The 18,455-nt window shown below is 38.8% G+C and overlaps 1 protein-coding gene across 1 annotated transcript in view; it reads left to right on the top strand.

Moving 5' to 3' along the window:
• Positions 1-15,482, top strand: part of ENPP6 (ectonucleotide pyrophosphatase/phosphodiesterase 6) — a 49,809-nt gene extending 34,327 nt beyond the window's left edge. The window contains exons 4-8 of the mRNA XM_039542109.1: positions 3,620-3,761; positions 5,504-5,683; positions 7,286-7,423; positions 13,032-13,155; positions 14,754-15,482. Of these exons, the coding sequence (XP_039398043.1) occupies positions 3,620-3,761; positions 5,504-5,683; positions 7,286-7,423; positions 13,032-13,155; positions 14,754-14,959 (790 nt within the window). The 3' untranslated portion in view covers positions 14,960-15,482. The remainder of the gene's footprint in view (positions 1-3,619; positions 3,762-5,503; positions 5,684-7,285; positions 7,424-13,031; positions 13,156-14,753) is intronic.
• The last annotated feature ends 2,973 nt before the right edge of the window (positions 15,483-18,455 follow it).

Raw genomic sequence — 18,455 nt, 5'->3', positions numbered from 1 at the left:
GGCTTTCTTCTTGCTTATGATATGGCATGCTTGTGCCATAATCATTAATTATTTTCCATATACTGGCTATTAATAGAGAAATGAGGCTCAATCAATTTATATATCAGACTGATAGAATCAACTCATTTAGCCGCAAAAAGACTTTAATCATTTAAAGGCAACTGGAGTTATTGAGTGTTCAGCTGTTCTGAGATTTAAATCAGGCCACCTATTTAGAAGCTTAATGCTAGATTCCATATGCAAACTTTCCATACACAGATGGGCCCAACCCATACAATTCAGATCTGGATTTGAGCAACCTCAAGTGGAAGCTTGTTCGGATCCAGGCTTTTGGTTCAGCCATTTCTCAACCAAATGTTAATCAGGGAGAGTCCTGCTTAGCTTTTAAAACTAGGTAAGATCTGGGGTATTCAAGACCAACGCGGCCCCATTCTCGAGGCCACATGGACCAAACCTCTTCATTAGCAACTTTCTGTTATAACTATAATGTTGTCATTTCCAGGATACACTTACTCTATTAAACTCTTAATCTATTATATCATTTGAATTTGTTGCATCATTACCTTTCAAATGTTGTATGTAGACTGCTGTATAAATCTAGAAAATGGTCATTAAAATCCTCATTGGAGGGAAAAGTGCATCGGGCTGGGAGTGGGCATGTTTGTTGCTTCCTGGTTGGTTTCTGTGAGGCAAAGGACGTAAGAGGGTTTGGAGAGAGTCTAGTCTTGGACTTGGCAGATTTTGAACATTATTAAAGTTTGATGAAGTAATGGCTGAGCTGTGAAAGATCTAGTCCCTCAAGCTGTTCTTTTGGAAAGCTGAAGCCCATTGAAAAGATTTCCATTGCTAATTCCCTCAGACATACAAGGCTGCTAGCTGCTGCCTTCAAGAACCAAAAAAAAAAAAAATTGGACAAGAACACGAGAGAGTCAGATTCACAGCTCACAAGAGGAGAGAGATGGCAATTTCAATTAACAGAGCAAACTGGAGGTATTGTAATATCTACAGTAAACACCACCTGCAGCCATGTGAGGAGCCAAAACACTGCAGGTACAGCTGGACCTGGAGAGCTACAACCACCTCTAATTTCCTATTTCCATTTCAAGAAGTTCCTCTCCGACTCCCTCTTGAACTTCAGCCAGAGGGACTGAGTTCCATTTCTTTAAACCCACATCCATGTAGCTGCTACCTATCTGCATAGACACAGCAAGGGAAGAATGATGGAGAGTGAGAGTGATTGGAAATAAAATCAGTCTTAAGTATTAATATGATAGCTACTTACAGAAAGGGGGAATAGGGAAGGAAGAAGAAAGCAAGGAGATAAGAGGGGATTAAGATTTATAAAATATCTTCCCCTTATTCCTCATTTTCTCTCTCATTTCTTTTTTTTTATCCCCATCATCCATTTTCACTACTTTAAGAAACAATGGACTGTTTTACGGTACTGTTGTGCTAGACCTAAGGCTGGAAGAAGTGCTCTGGAAATATAGTTATTTTAGAGGTGTAAATTTGTGCTCTCAATCTCAGTATAAAAGACACTTCCATTAGTCATTTCCATTTTTATTACACATGGCTGGGAGAGCTTCTGATTCTTGGCACTGTAAAAGGCAGATAAATAGATCCATTCCAAATTGTAAAATGCCTCCTTTCCACACACTAAATGCATTTTAAACCAACTAACCTATGGCTGAAATGAACTACATGTGGGAAAATGGCCCGTGGCAAGGTCATTCTCCCACATAAAGACAAGAATGCCAAGTGTTGCACACCAGGTTGTCAGTCAGTTGGTTAATATTTGAAGCTGCAGTTAGAAAAGCCTGAAATTAAAATCCCCCAAATGTGAATTTTAGCTATAAGGCAGTCATTAGAAGGTAATGAATTGAGTCTGCTCCTGCTCTCACTAAAGTCAACAGCAAAATCTGAACTGACTTCAGTGAAAGCAGGATAGGGCCTTTTATGAGTGCCGGCATAGTGTAGGGATAAGTCTTGGGTCTGGAAACAGGAATTCCTGAGTCTAATCTTGTAGTGAAATCCTGGCTCCATTGAAGGGAGTTTTGTCACTGACTTCAGTGGGGACAAGATTTCTCATCTGGAGTGTCTACTGGCTATGGGCCCAGTCCAACTCCGGTTGATGTCAAAGGAAAAATGGATTCAGGAAGATTTCCCATTTCTTTGAATCAAGCCCCTTGAGAAAGTCACTTTAGCCAACATTTTCAAAACTACATGCCCAAAGTTAAGCTCCCGTGTCCATATTTAGAAGCCAAATTTTACATATACACATTTGAAAAGTTAGGCCAAAATCTCTGTCTCATTTTCCCCATCTGTAAAATGGTGTCATGAAGATAAGGTAATGTTTGTGCAGTGCTTTGAAAAGGTAAAGCATTTCTTGGTTATACCATACACCCTTCAGCATCCTTTATGGTAAAAATGATAGCTAATAAGAGCTCAGTCTTGTAAAGTTCTGGCCACTCCTGCTCGGATCCTGCAAACCTCCTATGCACGTACTTAATTTTAGGCATGTGATTTGTCCCATAAAAGTCACATGCTTGAAGTTAAGCAGTTATCTGCCAGGACCGAGCCCTTACTAAGAAATTTCACATCTCAGTATAAATAAGTCCATTCATCTCATACAATCAAGAATAAGTAATACTTAGATCTTATACAGCTTTTATATAGAACTATATGATGATTTGGGGATGGGTGAGGAGGGAAAACACACCTCGGATAAAAGTATTTGAAGGCTGTAAACATCAAAGAGGAAGAGAACTATTCAGAGAGAGGTTCAAAAGGTACATATATAGTAGAAGTAATCAGTTGAGTGTAAGAAAAATTAATTTAGACTGAATAGTGGGGAAATATTGTTATCAATGAGATCTGTTAAACTGTGGATAGACTCCAGAGGGACAAAAAAAAGGCACCTTCACTTCAGAGATTTTAAATTAGAGTAGACAGAGAATGAGAAAATGTTTTGTACTGAATAAGTAACAGAGATAGGCTAGATTGCCTAACACAATGGTTCTCAACCTTTTCCATGCCAGGACCTCATTTCCTGTATTGGGATCTCCCTCCCATCCAGCTAAGACCGTCTCTCCCATTTAACAATATTGGAAGGATTAGGTGGTCACAACCCAACACCTGTTCGCAACTCACATTCTTCCAATCTCTAACTTCCATGATTTCCTCCACACACCCCTCCCTTTTTTTTCTGATTAGTGTGCCCAACAGAAGATGTGAATTTCAGATTATGTTGGGAGCTCTCTCCAAAACTGGCTGAAGCCAATGAGTAAAAAGGAAAACTAATTAAAATAAATACAGTATTCTACATTAATGGCTCAAAACATTGTATTAGCATTAATGTAAACTGCAGTGTTTTGGACCATTACTGTAGAATACTATTTTAATAAAGGAAGCTGGGTCTAAGAAACTCTCACAAAATCTCGTTGCAGTGGTCCTAATGCAGATGATGCTATATACTGTTGATAACATATCCTTGATATATACTAGGCAAGTTAAGGTTAATTCAATGTTCACCTGAATAAGAATGAGTGGTATTGGCCCCTGAAAAGGTAAAACAATGTACATGTTGGCACCTGACTCTTTTGCTATGTTGCAACCCCAGAAATGGCAGTGCAGAAATGGCAGCAGTGTACTACGAACGCATTGATGTGGAAGGCCACCATTTTGGTCCTTCATCTGTTCAGAGGAAGAACGCTTTGAAGGCAGTAGACAAAGTATTGACCAACATGACCAAACTAATCAAGGTCAGTGATGTGACAAAAGATTGTGTGCTTTTGTATACTTCATTTTTCTTTCTACTCTGATCCTTATTACCATTATAGCTCCTTTGCAATAATTCGCTGGTTAATAAGCATGTGGCATTTCAAAGGTTCCAAGCTCTTAGCACCTTTCCCTTTGTAAATTTTCCTTCCTGTATTAGACAACTGCTTGGTTCCTTGTTAAGTGAAAGGTTCCTTGTTATACATGGTGTTTATAGTTGTGATTTGCCTTCTTTCTTGAACATGGTACTTAGCTGAATGAGTCAGTTCAGTGTTATAATGAGTTACCCCTCCTACCTTAAAATAACTCTACTGTTGCAACAAGTGTTGCTAAAGAGGTATTTCTGAAACAGTATTTAACTGAGACTATAAAACAATGTTGTTTGAGGAGGTTAAAAAAATGGCTCTGCAAGACATTATGGAGAATGTTATGCATATTCATACTCAAGGGTTAAATTCAGCCGGAGCTGTACAGAGCAGAGCTCCGGTAAATATTTTTAAATCCACAGGGCTGATGCCCCAAACCCCAGTGCTTCCCAGGGGAGCTCTGGGAATTACTCTTTGAGAATTCAAGTCCTGTTCATACCCATGTAACGGCAGTTAAGGTTGAATTTCTGCAATAACAGAGGTTATTGATTTTGCTGGGAACTTAAGGCATGATACTGCTGCCCTTAATTTAATTTTAGTAGACACTCTGTATTGGTCTCTGGTGGTTTGCATGATAATATCACTAGCCCCAGGAAGCTGTAAACCAGCAGGGACATTGCTCTTTTCAGAAATATAGTTGTCAATTGGAATTTACACTAGGGAGATGAGTAAAGATTACTCATTTTTATAAGGGCTGTAGAATCAGACAATTACCTTTTATGGCAGATTTATGGTGTTATTCATAACTCTGTATCTTGAAACTTTGCTTTAAAATTATTCAGCTGATTTTATAGTGGGGAATGAGCACATCAGGCTGCTGGGTAAAAGCTAGTTCTGTGAATTTCTCTGCTACCAGGAAGCATGAAGTGCTATGGATACCTGTCCACAATGGTAAATAAACTTTGAGGTATTAATTTCCTCAGCAATAAGTAATATGAGGAAAGGGGTGAAAAATATTTCAATCTCAATAAATTATAAGAACACCAGAACAGAATTAAAGTTTTATATTTGAGGGAAATGACCTACCCACGCAGATGGAAATGGGAAAGTTTTTCTCAGTCTATTTGGACTAAAGAGAAAAAGAGATTAAGTCAGATCCTGGTCCCAGTGAACTCCCATTCACTTTGATGAGATTGGGATTGGTGCATAGCAGTTTGTATGAAATGTTCATTAACAACAAATGTATAGGAATGAAATACTACCTATAACTAGAGATAGTGACAGGAAGTTTGATGGCATTTATCCAGATGGGGATTGGAATTGAGATAGGGTTTGATGGTCAGGTTTAAATTTGAACCAATAGTAAGATTTGGATTCAAATGAGATAGTGTCAAAAATCTCAGGCCAAAATGATAGAAAATCTCATGAGAGCTGTCTGAACAGACTAAGACCAGGCTTTCTGTTGTTGTTGTAATTTACTGTAAAGTATCCCAGGCAAAACCCATCCCCACTGTAACTCCACTGATTGCAGTGGAATTTAGGTAAGAATGAATTCAGCCACCTATCACAGAACTTTGACTCAGGAAGGAACACACTGTATTCTTTTCAAACTGTAATTGCTATCTTCACTAATTTGACAGGACAAGGGCCTTCAGAATGACCTGAATGTCATTTTGTTCTCGGATCATGGGATGACTGACATTTCCTGGTTGGACAAAGTGATTGAGTTGAAGAACTATATCAATATGACTGATATTATCCAAGTAAAGGACCGAGGCCCTGTTGTGAGCCTGTGGCCAACTAAGGAGAAGCAGACTGAGGCAAGCAAAAGAATCACCTCGTTATTTCTTCTGTTTTATACCAATCATTTCTCAGCTTTAATTTAAATCTTGGGAGTCCAGTTCTGCCCTCAGATATGCATGTACTGGTCCTACCGAAGTCAATGGGAGTTGCATATCAGAAGGCAGAATTTGGGCCTGTGACTCGGGTTTCACCTAGTGATGGATGATAAAGTGCAAACCGTTTTTGAGTAAAATTCACATCATGCAAATCAAAAACTATAATCTTTCTCTGAATTATATTTTTTATGCAAATACACACACACGTCTCATATTAGCAACATCTATTTGCTTTAGGCAGAGAGGTAGACTTGTTTTCTAATTTTTTTGTTTAATACTATAAAACACTACCAACATTTTCTAACCTGGTGCCTAACACTAGACTTAATTAGACTAACATTAATCCATAAATAAATGTTCAAGGGGACCTAAGCATCCCCAGCTTTCATTGAGCTCAAGAGGAGCGCAGCACGTCTCAAAATCAAGTCAGTTCTATGTTGATTTTTAGGCACCTATATAGAACCCTAACTTTCAGCATCCAGGCTGGGATTTTCAAAGGAGTTTAAGGGAGTTACGTGCCCTAATTCCACTGAATTTCAATGGCATTTGGGCCTCTAACTTAATTAGGCTCATTTGAGAATTCTGTTTTTTTTTTTTTAACACAACAATGATAATCTCTTTACAACAATTTTGAAGCATTAGCATTTTTGAGTCAATAAATGATAAAAGCCCCAAACTGCTGGCTTTGAGACTGTTGGAAATAAAATTATGGAAATCAAGTGAAGTTCTAGACCAGTGGTTCCCAACCTTTTTGTCTGGCGGGCATCAGATGAAGGACCGTGGCGGTGGTTGAGCATCCGCCAAAATGCTGCTGAATTTCTGCGGCATTTCGGCAGTGACGCCTCTCGATGACGTTGCTTGTCGGCGGCAAGCAGCGTCATCGAGAGGCATCGCCGCCAAAATGCTGCGGAAATTCGGCAGCATTTCGGCAGATGCTCGACCACCGGCCAGGACGTGGGCACATTTAGAATAACGTAGCTGAAGTCGACGTACTTAGATCAACTTACCATGGTGTCTTCACCACGGTGAGTCAACTGCTGCTGCTCCCCCGTCGACTCTGCCATCACCTCTCGCAGCGCTGGAGTACAGGAGTCGATGGGAGAGCACTCGGGGGTCAATTTATCACGTCTAGACTAGACATGATAAATCGATCCCCGCTGGATCGATCGCTGCCTGCCGATCCGGCGGGTAGTGTAGACATACCCTCAGTGTCTCCATAACTGTTTCCAGTGCTGTAGCTCAGTGTGCACGTGCATGTGTGCACATGTATACACACAAATTGGGTGTGTGTAGGGGGCAAATTTTCAAAGGAGCCTCTTAAAATACATCTACCAAATTTGCATAAACACCCATTTGCACCTTCAAAGTCTCATATTTGTATGCATTAATGAGTATTGGTGCACACAACTGGACACTTACGAAGATAAGCTATCTGTTTTAAAAATGCAGAACTTTTCCCTCACCAACAGATACCTGTGCAATTTTTACAGGCAGATGGTTTTATAACTTTTGTTTCCTTTACAGGTGCATAATAAACTGAAAGCTGTGCAACACATGAATGTTTATAGCATAGAAGAAATTCCAGATAGATTCTATTACAAAAAAGGGAAATTTGTGTCTCCTTTAACTCTTGTGGCTGAGGAAGGATGGTTCATAGCAGAGGTAAAGTATATGAACAAATTATTGGTTTACCAATCTGGTTAAAAAGTATAATATATAAAATGAATAAGAAAAAAGATGTAAAATTATAAGATTAATGGTGAGTTATACTACTGACTCGGAGTTTAGCTGGGATAACTACTACTGCCCCACATTTAAATACTAGAAATGTATTTTTAAATGAAACTAACGGTGTGATAACTACATCAAATTTAAGTTAAGACTGATCCTTTGTCCTGTCGTGGTATAATAAGAGCTGAAACTTAATCCCTTTTGCATATAATTATTTTTCCTCTTCATCCAGTTTACCTTTTCCTTTCAACCTTCCTCTGGTTAGGTTCAGGGATTACTTTCTTTGGCAACCTAAGATTATCCTAATGTATGACAATATTTCCTCCCCCACAGTACCCTCGACTTGGTTCCCCAGGTACTTTTCTGACATTATACTGTCCCTGAAAAATACCATCTACTCTCTTGACTTCCCCCCATTTCCAATTATTTGTTACCATCTCCCCACCACTAAACTCTATATTACTACAATTTTCAATAATTCCTTTGCTTCTGGTAATTTCCCCACCCTCTATGTAATTCAAAGGGGATGGGTTGTTTTTTTTTGTTATAGATAAAAACTTATTTATAAGGAATCCATGCCCAAAGGTGATAAAAAAATCAGCATTTATGCAAGAAAGTAACTGTTTTAGGTGTATGAAAGTGAATGATTACAAGTGGCTAAAGATGGGCATTTTGTTATCTGCCATAAACACAACTATGTTAATGAAGTGTGTGCACACCACCACCCTCCACACACACACAGAGTGGTAGTTATGTGTAATTATTTTGAAAATATTTTTGGGGGGGTTAAATCAAAAATGTAATTGACACGTGTAGGCTGTTTTATCCAAAAGGAAACCAAAGCACTTCACAGATGTAAAGCACTTCACAAAGTATTTCACAATCTTCCATTCCTTATATATCCAAAACTCCTATTTAACTCAGGTTTTGGAAGGATAATCCATTCTTTGCATAATCGAGAGAGCACTGATTTCTATGCATAGGACTCAGTTTAACCACCACTGAAATGCAATCATTTCTGGGGTGGTATACAATGGCTATTTCAGAGTGCCTTCCAGAAAGGTGCTAAATGCTCCCGGGAGGCAGGATCAGACCCTCTTGCAGTGCATACAGTAGCAACCACAGTCCAAAGACAGGAAATGAAGAACACCTTATCCAATTGAAACTGCAAGGATGAATTTTAGTAGGCAAACTCAGTTAGTATACAGGGTTTAACATCTAAGCACTTTTTTTTTTGGTTAAAAGTGGAATTTGTTACTCCTGTATATATAGATACTTTCATAACAGTTCTTCATTATTCTAAAATATTACTACTATTATTTAGTATTTGATATTTCATCCAAGTCTTTCACGGTTCATTGCATATAGGGTTGGGCAGGAAATAGTTTTCCCATCTCAAATTGGGACCAAAAAAATCAAAATCTTGAAAAAAAAAATTGAAACTAAGAGTTTTGAACCAAAAGCCCATAACTTTTTTATTTAAAAAATGTCAAAAGGTGACTCTTCAAAACTTCTTTTCCAACTTTTTTTTTTAAGTTGGGAAATTCATCAAAACTCTTTCCCACAAATAATTTCTGATCTGACAAATAACTTTTTGGCAAAAAAACATTTCCTCAAAAAATTCTTGAGCAGCTTTAACAATAAATGTTACTTAAGCCTCACAATGCTGAGGTTAGGTAACTGTGGTTATACACATTTTATAGACAGGTAAATGAAGGCACCACTATGTTAAGTAATTTGTCCAAAGTCACTTAGTGGTGACATAAGTCAGTAACAGAGTTGGAAATAGAACCTAGGAGTACTGGCCCCCAGTCTCTCTCTCTAATAACTATACCATACTTGCCTCATAAATTAACATAGCTAAACAGAGCAGCTCCTTTTATGCCTGTCATATAGTTATCTGACTGCCACATTTTCAACATAACACCTCTAGTTTGTGATGGTGAGTTTCACAAACTTACCTAAATGCTTCCTTTAAAAAAAATCATTTGTGAATATGGATTGGTAAGCTGCACATTTTCAGTTTAAAAATCTAAATGCCACTGATGAGTTTCAAGAATATATAAAAAAAAAGTATCTGAAACCATTTTCTTTAATTGATTTTTTTTTAAAATGATTGCAACTAAAACCTTTTGTACAGTACCAGCTTAACATTCAGAACACTTATGAATACTGGAAAAAATTTAAATAATGGAAATTTGACAAACCCTTAACAACCATAGAGCAAACATTGCTTACTACAAAATTATTTCTGTCTTTCTGCCCATTCCTCCCTATTGTTTCTGATTTTCTCAAGAATGCCCTCTTATTCATTCAGTGAATTCTTCCTCACTCTGGGTGTATTTTCATTATCTGAGACTCAGATTTGAAAAAGAAGTCGTATGTCATATTTTTAAAGTAATAATTGAAATTTCAATTATTTTTGTGCCCAAACCAAGAGTTTGTCAAGCTCTTTCCTATTGTGTTCACCTTAAAAAAATTTTTTTAAAAAAACTTTCCATTGTTGTTAGTACTCTCTGAGCAGTACTCACATTATTATTGAGCAGAAAGGGGGAATGTCTCTGGAATTCTACCCTCTCCATACATTCCAGACTTCACTTTTTCATTTCACTATACAAAGCTCAATACTCCCCACCCCCTTTTTTTTTAAAGTTCTGTTGGTTTCGGTGTTGATACTATTTTGTTCATCTTGAAATGTTAGTCATTCTTTACTCCAATTTAATTTTCAATTTAACATATTTGTGCTTCAGTATCTCTATACTTAATGCTTTGCTTGCTGGCCAATATATGTTATGTACCTCTACTGCTGTATTTTCTGCAGTTTAAACAAGCTGAATTTGTAGTTACAAGCAAACATAAGTATGTAGGAGAACCTTTGAATGTCGGGAGGGTTAGGGAATTGCATGGCCTTGTACATTTGTGTTTCACTGTTAGAGATCAACATTCAGTCTTGGTTTAAATTAGATAGGAGAAATAGGTTTGTCAAATCTCATCCTAGCTCCCGTTTTTGCATATCACAAAATCACCGCACATGCTGGCACAGTTCTGAGCTACTGGTACTCTCTTCTCAACAGAAGCATGACTGGGTTAGCAAGGGGAGTTGTTGCAAGTTAGGATGGAGTGTGGTGCCCTGGGAACACTATGTTGGGGAACTTGCATAGTACCTGCCCATACTATGCTTGCCTGAAGCCAGTGCTATTAATGACCCTATGCAACCATCTGCCAATGTAAAAGAAAGTAACATGATTTCTCACCCAAATACCAGAAAATGAGATAAAAGTTGCTATGTTTCTGACTGCATTTCACAGTTGCAGTAAGGTACTATTATCTTTGTACTCTTGGGCTGGTGATCGAAGGGCATTCTCTTTCCTGAGTTTGGCATTACTAGGGAAACAGCTGAGTCCATAACATCTGACAGTGCTTTTAAAAGGTTTAACTTCAATCATGTCATGATATCTCCAAAGAAACTTTGCAACTTAGATAAGACTTGGCATGACTTGAGTGGATGCCAACAAATGCTATACAACTTGTCTTATGGTGAGCAGCCCATTAGTTTCCTGGAACTCCATTAAGCAGAATAGCAGCGTAGGCAGGCACTATAGTAGGAGACTATACAAAAAAGCAGACTGAGTCCATTTTCTCTTCTGCTTGCTCTGAGTGCTGTCAGTGAAATCAATAGAGACAAGGCAACAGATTTAATTTGTCAACTAGAACTGTTCAATTATCTTGTACATCTGCTGACTGTTATATACAAAGAAATTCATGGATACTCAAGGGGTTCCTGCAGTTAGCAGCCTAAAGATCTACACTTTATAATAAAATTTTTATAGATCCCACAGTTTCTATCCATGGTCAATTGTTTGGGAGGGGGAAGACGAGAGAATAAAATCAGATAATAAATATAAATAAAATGGAAATGAATCTTAAATCAGTCTGTCTCATCACTGGACCGAGTTTACTGGAGCTATGGATACAAGGTGAGTACACTATCTCTCTACGGTCCTGGCCACTCAGTGCCACTGTTACTCATCAGTCAGGAGAATTTTAACATATCGTTAGTTGATGAAGTGAAATACTATTTAGAAGTCACTGAACAGATTACAATTATTTCTCACTGGTCACCCAGCTCTAGTCCTGAGACAATGCCCCAGCATGGTGTTAGTAAGCACTGCTAAACATGCCATTTTTTGGATGAGATGTAAAAGTGAGATCCTGATTCCTGACCACTTGTGTTCATTCAGGACTCATGGTCCTTTAAAAAACAGTAGGTGTGTTAACTCCAGGGTCCTGGCAAAATTCCAACTTTGATAATTACATTATGGTCTTCATAAATTGCCTCTGCAGTTTCAGACAACTACATTGTCTTCTTTATTTCATGCCCTAAAATATTTGTGTGGCATTGTGTGGTGTTCAACAGCTGCAACATTTCATTCCAGGGAGGATGCAATCCAGTGATGGAGGAAATAACCCTCCATTATTGTTTGTATGTCAGGTGTTAAGACCTGTAGAAGCCTCCTGGATGAAAACTACTATGATGAAAGTTTGTTAAGTAGTTGTTACTATGGAGCTGGAGAGACTGATTCTGGAGAAATGTTTAAAAGTACTATTTCTGTGTAACATTGTTAAGTAAAAACAAACTGGAGATACAACTGTGTACAAGCATCTGAAGAATGTAGACACTATGGAAGGAAAAGAATTGTTGGAGTGGTCTACATGGGTATAACTAGGAGTAATGGTATGAAACTGAGCAAAAGAAAACATAAGGTGAATGTCCTCTGCAAAAAACTTCCACAGACCTGATTTAGGAATAGTCTCCTAAAGGAAGCTTCATTGGTTCAATAATAAAGCAAGCAAACAGGACAAAACATTTGAGAATTTGTTATAGGGAAGAGTCCTGTGCTGATTGGAATGACTGGATGAAATGGACCAACTTTTTTAATAGGTCTTTTCCTTTTCTGGCTTTTATGACATTGGTAATGAGGGCAAAGGACAAAATTAAATGTAAATTATTCCATTGAATTGAACAACAGAAATTGGTCAGAAAGTGGCATTGCTAGGAAGCAGCCATAGAAGAACTCACTGATACGGACTAGCTCTGTATCTATATTCACCCACCAGAAACATTCAGAGAAGAGGGGAATAGAAATTGAAAAGGTTATCTTCCCCGTTAGCTGCCCTCAGGCTCAGGGCCTGAAGATGTGGCATTGTATACAATAGAAGGTAATAATAATATAAGAATATTCTCACGTGCCTTCCTTTTATGTTTGTATTCTATTATAATGAATCAAGTGCCGTTTCAATATACTTGCTATATCCCCTATTGGTAACTATATCCTGCCCTTTCAGGGGTTTGGTCTTGATGATCTAATAAGTCTTTTCCATCTCTGACTACTACGATCCTATGACTATGGCGGCAGAACATAAACTCCATTACAAAATAAAGATTACAATAATTATTAATTACCCAGTTCTTTCATTATTTAAAGGCTCCCTCTTATGGCATTTATATGTTAACCTGTGTTTTGTTTCTGTTCCCCAGAGTAAAGAGAAACTTCCATTTTGGGAGAATGGCACAGGGAAAAAAGAGGCCTGGCAGAATGGGTGGCATGGATATGACAATGAGCTCATGGACATGAGGGGATTCTTCCTTGCATATGGGCCAGGTAGGCCAAATGAATGATCAGATAATCACAAACTCCCCATCTCACCCCACCTCTACAATAGCTTCAGAGAAAAGGTGGATCCACAGTGCTGCACTGTTTTGGGAGGAGCGTTGATGTAGAAGTTAATTCTGGACATGGAGCCTTTCCATCACAGCCCATATAAAAATAGAGCAAGCTTGCTCTCCTTTTAGCCTCTATATCTTATGTGAAACTGAGGGAGAAACCAATGATCTACCACTATGATTGCCCAAGCCTTGGATCAGCATTGAGTATCCCTTCCTGTTAACGTACTCCAAGACTCACACACAGGCACATCAATAGGTCCTGTATTGTTTGGGATCCTCAATTGTTTAAATCCAGGGGTAGGCAACCTATGGCATGTGTGCCGAAGGTGGCATGCGAGCTGATTTTCAGTGGCACTCACACAGCCCGGGTCCTAGCCACTGATCCGGGGAGCTCTGCATTTTAATTTAATTTTAAATGAAGCTTCTTAAACATTTTTAATACTTTACCTACAGCAATAGTTTAGTTATATATTATAGACTTATAGAAAGAGACCTTCTAAAAACGTTAAAATGGATTACTGGCACGCGAAACCTTAAATTAGAGTGAATAAATGAAGACTCGGCACACCACTTCTGAAAGGCTGCCGACCCCTGTTTAAATCCTTCAGTTATCTTTGTCACATTGGTCACTTCTATCCCAGGCCCTGGCAACTCATGATGTATTGCTATGTACACTTCCATGACATGCACGCTATCATGGACTTTCCAACCAACCAGAAATTATCTGGAACGACACAGAGTCTCAGATCCTGATCTCTATGTGGTGTATATTATGCTATTTCTATACTGCTACTAATATACAAGGTGCACAGGATTTAATCTGCAGATCTGAACACATTCTGTAGGTGTGCACTATTATCCCCATTTTACAGATGGGGAAACTAAGCACAGAGACATCAAGTGATTTGCCCAGGGCTACACAGGAAGTCTCCTAATTCCCAAAACAGTTTCCAATCCATTGAACCTTGCTGTTCTCAGCTAGGCTTGAGCTCTTTTAAATCTGTATGAAATACAGGTATCCTTTTAGTCTTGGTAAAGGGCTCATCAAGACAGAATAGCTCCTTTGATAGCATCCATGTTGTTATTACTTATATCATACACCTGCTGCATCATTACATAGAGAATTTCTGAGTCCCAGTTTGTCAGACCCTTTAAATATCGACTAGTGCATGCTCTTCACAGATGAGAGAAAAAAATAGATTCAGAATCTTTCACACAATCATTGCAAAGCAAAACTGTCTGCTGAAAAGGCAGCAGAGCGATGTTTAAATGCACAAACATTTAAATAGCTCCTGTGTTTAATAGTTCCATTCTCTTTTCTTATTTGCCCAATTAATTTTAACAGATAATTTTGTGTCCTACTCACAAGACTTTCTATTAGTCTCTGGAACGACATAAGGTCCCCGTCCCACCTAATTCCTTGTTTATTGGATGCTCCTGCAATTCAAAACCTCAAGCAAAAGAAATTATCCAACGTTAAATCCTGCCTGCCATTCAGAGACTAAAACACCTCTTTGCATTTCTTTGTTTCAGATTTCAAATCTAACTTCAAGGCGCCTTCAATCAGATCGGTCGATGTTTACAACATCATGTGCAATATTGCAGGAATACAGCCACTATCGAACAATGGATCCTGGTCCAGAGTGGAGTGTATGTTAAAAAATAATGCCTGTTTGGCACAGTTATTCCAGTGGAGCAGCTGTGTGCTGGCATTAATTCTACTTTTATTGTTTGCATAACAGATCTCATTACTCTGGCCCCAAAACAATATTGGTCAGTGTGACCAGTAACTTGACTTTTTTGTTGTTGTTGTTTAGAATTCTTTATTTGGATAATGGCTTCAGTAATAGAATACTGTCAGGGTAAATTGCACCTACTCACCCAAATTCATCCCTCAAGTTACACAAGGGATACATCACAGTGGTTATAACAAATGCAAAGCCAAACATTGCTTTAATTTACACTGTTGTAAATATGTACAGCAGCGTCAATGAGAGCAGAATGTAGCCCATTGTGAGCGTGAGTGAGAAAGTTACTGCAGGAGATAGAGAATGAATGCCCCCCCATACTACCATACCTAACTAAGGAGATGCTGTCACCTCTGCATAGTTAGGGGCTCAAGGCTGGATATAGGCCTTTGTAATTTTTTTTCTTACTTAATTGGCCTCTCAGAGTTGGTAAGACAACTCCCACCTTTTCATGCTCCCTGTATGTGTATATATATCTCCTCAATATATGTTCCATTCTATGCATCCGAAGAAGTGGGCTGTAGCCCACGAAAGCTTATGCTCAAATAAATTTGTTAGTCTCTAAGGTGCCACAAGTACTCCTTTTCTTTTTGCAGATACAGACTAACACGGCTGCTACTCTGAAACCTGTAATTTTACTGATTGTTTTATTCTGGATTATTTCTTTCTCTCTGCTACAGCCCTGCCCTCTCCTCACAAATCAGTTACATGCATGGTGTACACTGCCCCATTCCTTTAAACAGGAATAAACAGCCTCTCTCCACTCAGCTACAATAAGCACAACCCTAAGAAAAAGTAGGGATGGGAGCATTCAAGAACCATAATATCCTTTCCCCACACTTTGTCTCTCCTTCTCCCTTAAGAACATCACCCCCCTCAGTACTCCATTAGCTCACAGAACCATAGAAACCTAGGGTTAGAAGGGACCACAAGGGTCATCTAGCCTAATCCTCTGCCAAGATGTAGGGTTTGTTGTTTCTCAACCATCCAAGACAGAGGCCATTCCTGCACCCATTCAAGTCAGAAGAGTTTTACCATGGACTTGAATGAGTTTGAGAGCAAGCGGAGAGTGAGAGTTCCACAATGAGGCCAAACCTGAACTCAGGTCATCCATGTGGCAGTTTATTAGAACAGCCCATTGGTGATTTTTAAATTTAACATACCACCTTCCTATACAAAGGGCGCTATTTATTTCATAATTCTAAGGCCACCAAATTTGCTACCCATATTTTTACCTCGGAATCTAAGATTCATTAAAAAAAAAACAGAACATTTTTAGCTCTTAAGCTTGAGAATAAAACCTTGAAAATATGAATCAAGTGTCTACTGATACAGTAGCTCTGGGAGATATGAACTGTCCTGTTCTTCTCCATAGGACAGTGTCTTTGAAACCAAAGGATGACAGTTTAAATATTAACTGTTTCACTGCTTATCATTTTAGCAGAAAAATCCAAAAGGCCCCACTGAGGCAAAAGCCCCAACTGTCCCAGCTGCCAAACAAGTTCTATGATGCTGGCATGCACTGTCAATGCAAAAATCTCTAGGATGTTGACAACTGAAAGCAGAGAGATGGCAGAAAATAAATTGCATTCCATATCAGAATAAACAACACAGGGACTATTGTGCTAATTGCAATTTTCATTTTCTGCTTAATTCATTAAAAACCTCCCAGTTACATCTAAATGAAATGACCACTGAATTTCCAGTCTGCTGCAGAATACAGGGCCTTTCTAATTGAGACCCAGCTTACTGAGGTCTTGTATAGATTTTCAAGGAGAAAACTCATTTCTGTTTGCCAAAATTCTACCAGGTTTCTGTCTATCATTGAAATGTAAGGCTGGAAGGGACCTCAAGAGGTCAGCTAGTCCATCCCTCCCATGCTGAGGCACTCAAAATCTGAAATTATTTAATGGCAATTAGCTCTAATGACGTGGCACTGCCAGAATGTCTAGAATCTTATTCTGCACCCATCAGTGGGGTATCTGAATACCTGTATGACTAACAGGAAGGCCTGGCCCTTCTAACTCCATGGAATGGCATTTGTACTTCTCAATCACATGCACTCAACAAAGAAGGTGGAAGAGAAAGATAGAAACACAATAAATTCAAAGTGCACAAGTGAAGAAATGAGATGTAACCATGCTGCAGAAGGCCTTAGCCATAAATCAAAATATGCCAGTGACAAGTATAATAAAACCGTTTGGAACACAACTGGCCTCTGTGTCTTTCCGGATGAAGTAGACAAACACCACCAGATGTTCTCGCTGGTCCAATACATCAGCTGAACTCTTGAAAGTTTTCAGCATCTATTGCTTTTCTACCAGAAGCATCAGGGAAGAGCATGGTTTTAAGTGATTCCCATTCAAGCTATGGATCATGCAATACATATGGCTCTTTTCCCTTCAGAAGGTGCTTTCTGCAGCAGGGAGATAGGTTTATCCTGGTGGACTTTCAAAAGACTTTTTATCCTTTAGCCAGTGCTACAGTAGTGAGAGGAGGAGCTCATAGGAGATATCTAGGTTTGACATTCAAAGCCATCTCTCACACAACAAGGATGACAGGAGGAGGACCAAAAATTATACAAAATGAATATTTCATCACAGGGACCTCAAACCCAGTCCTAAGTTGTATTTGTAAAGTTAGATAGGGATAGACTCTTGCGGTGTCATGTCTACACTGGAGCTGAAAAGCGTAAATTCCAGTTTGGGTAGATATGACTGATCGATCTAGCATGCCAAAAATAGTCCTGGCTAAATGGGCAGTGGAATGGGCTAGCCGAGTGCATACTTAGGGTCTCAGATAGGATTGAATTCAGAACAGATAGCCCATCCTGCTGCCCCTGTATTCGCAGGATGCTACTAGTTTTAGCATTCAAGGTTGATCAGAGCCAGCAGGGTATGTCAACTCCAGCTGGAAATTATACCTTCAGCTCCAGTGCAGACATACACTTGAAGGTGATTCATCTTGGAGGTTAAAGGCCCAAGATTAAGGTAAACCTGAACAAAAACAGGGAGGCAGAAGTAGCAAATCCCAACTAAGAACCTGATTATGCTAATTTTACATTGACACTACAGTTAGAGTTAGGTTCTAGTCAACATAAAATGGTGGAATCTGGCCCTAAACCAACAGCTATTTTATTTATTTCAGAAGATTAATTTTGCTTAGTTGTTACAATATTTTGCTGCTGTACTGCTTGATGTTAAATATGGGGGAGCTACATGCATTTCAAAATGTTAGTAATTAGAGATTTACACATCTTTACATAATTTTATTTTTTAAATGTTTTCATTGTGAAAAAAACCTCGCCATATCTAGAAAAGAGACATTTAGGGTTTGGTCCTGCAAGGACTCTAAGTACCCTTAACTCCTCACGATGCTGATGGGAGTAGAGGGCACTCAGCTTTATCTCAAAGGAGGGGCTGAGCACATTGTCAGAATGAACCCCTGTGGAAAGATTAGGGTCCTTCCTGTATAAAATAAACCTATA

This window comes from Mauremys reevesii, linkage group 5 (assembly GCF_016161935.1).
Source record: "Mauremys reevesii isolate NIE-2019 linkage group 5, ASM1616193v1, whole genome shotgun sequence".
In the NCBI taxonomy this organism is placed as follows: Eukaryota; Metazoa; Chordata; order Testudines; family Geoemydidae; genus Mauremys; species Mauremys reevesii.
The sequence above is the reverse complement of the archived record's forward strand: the minus strand, read 5'-3'. Positions and strand labels throughout refer to the sequence as shown.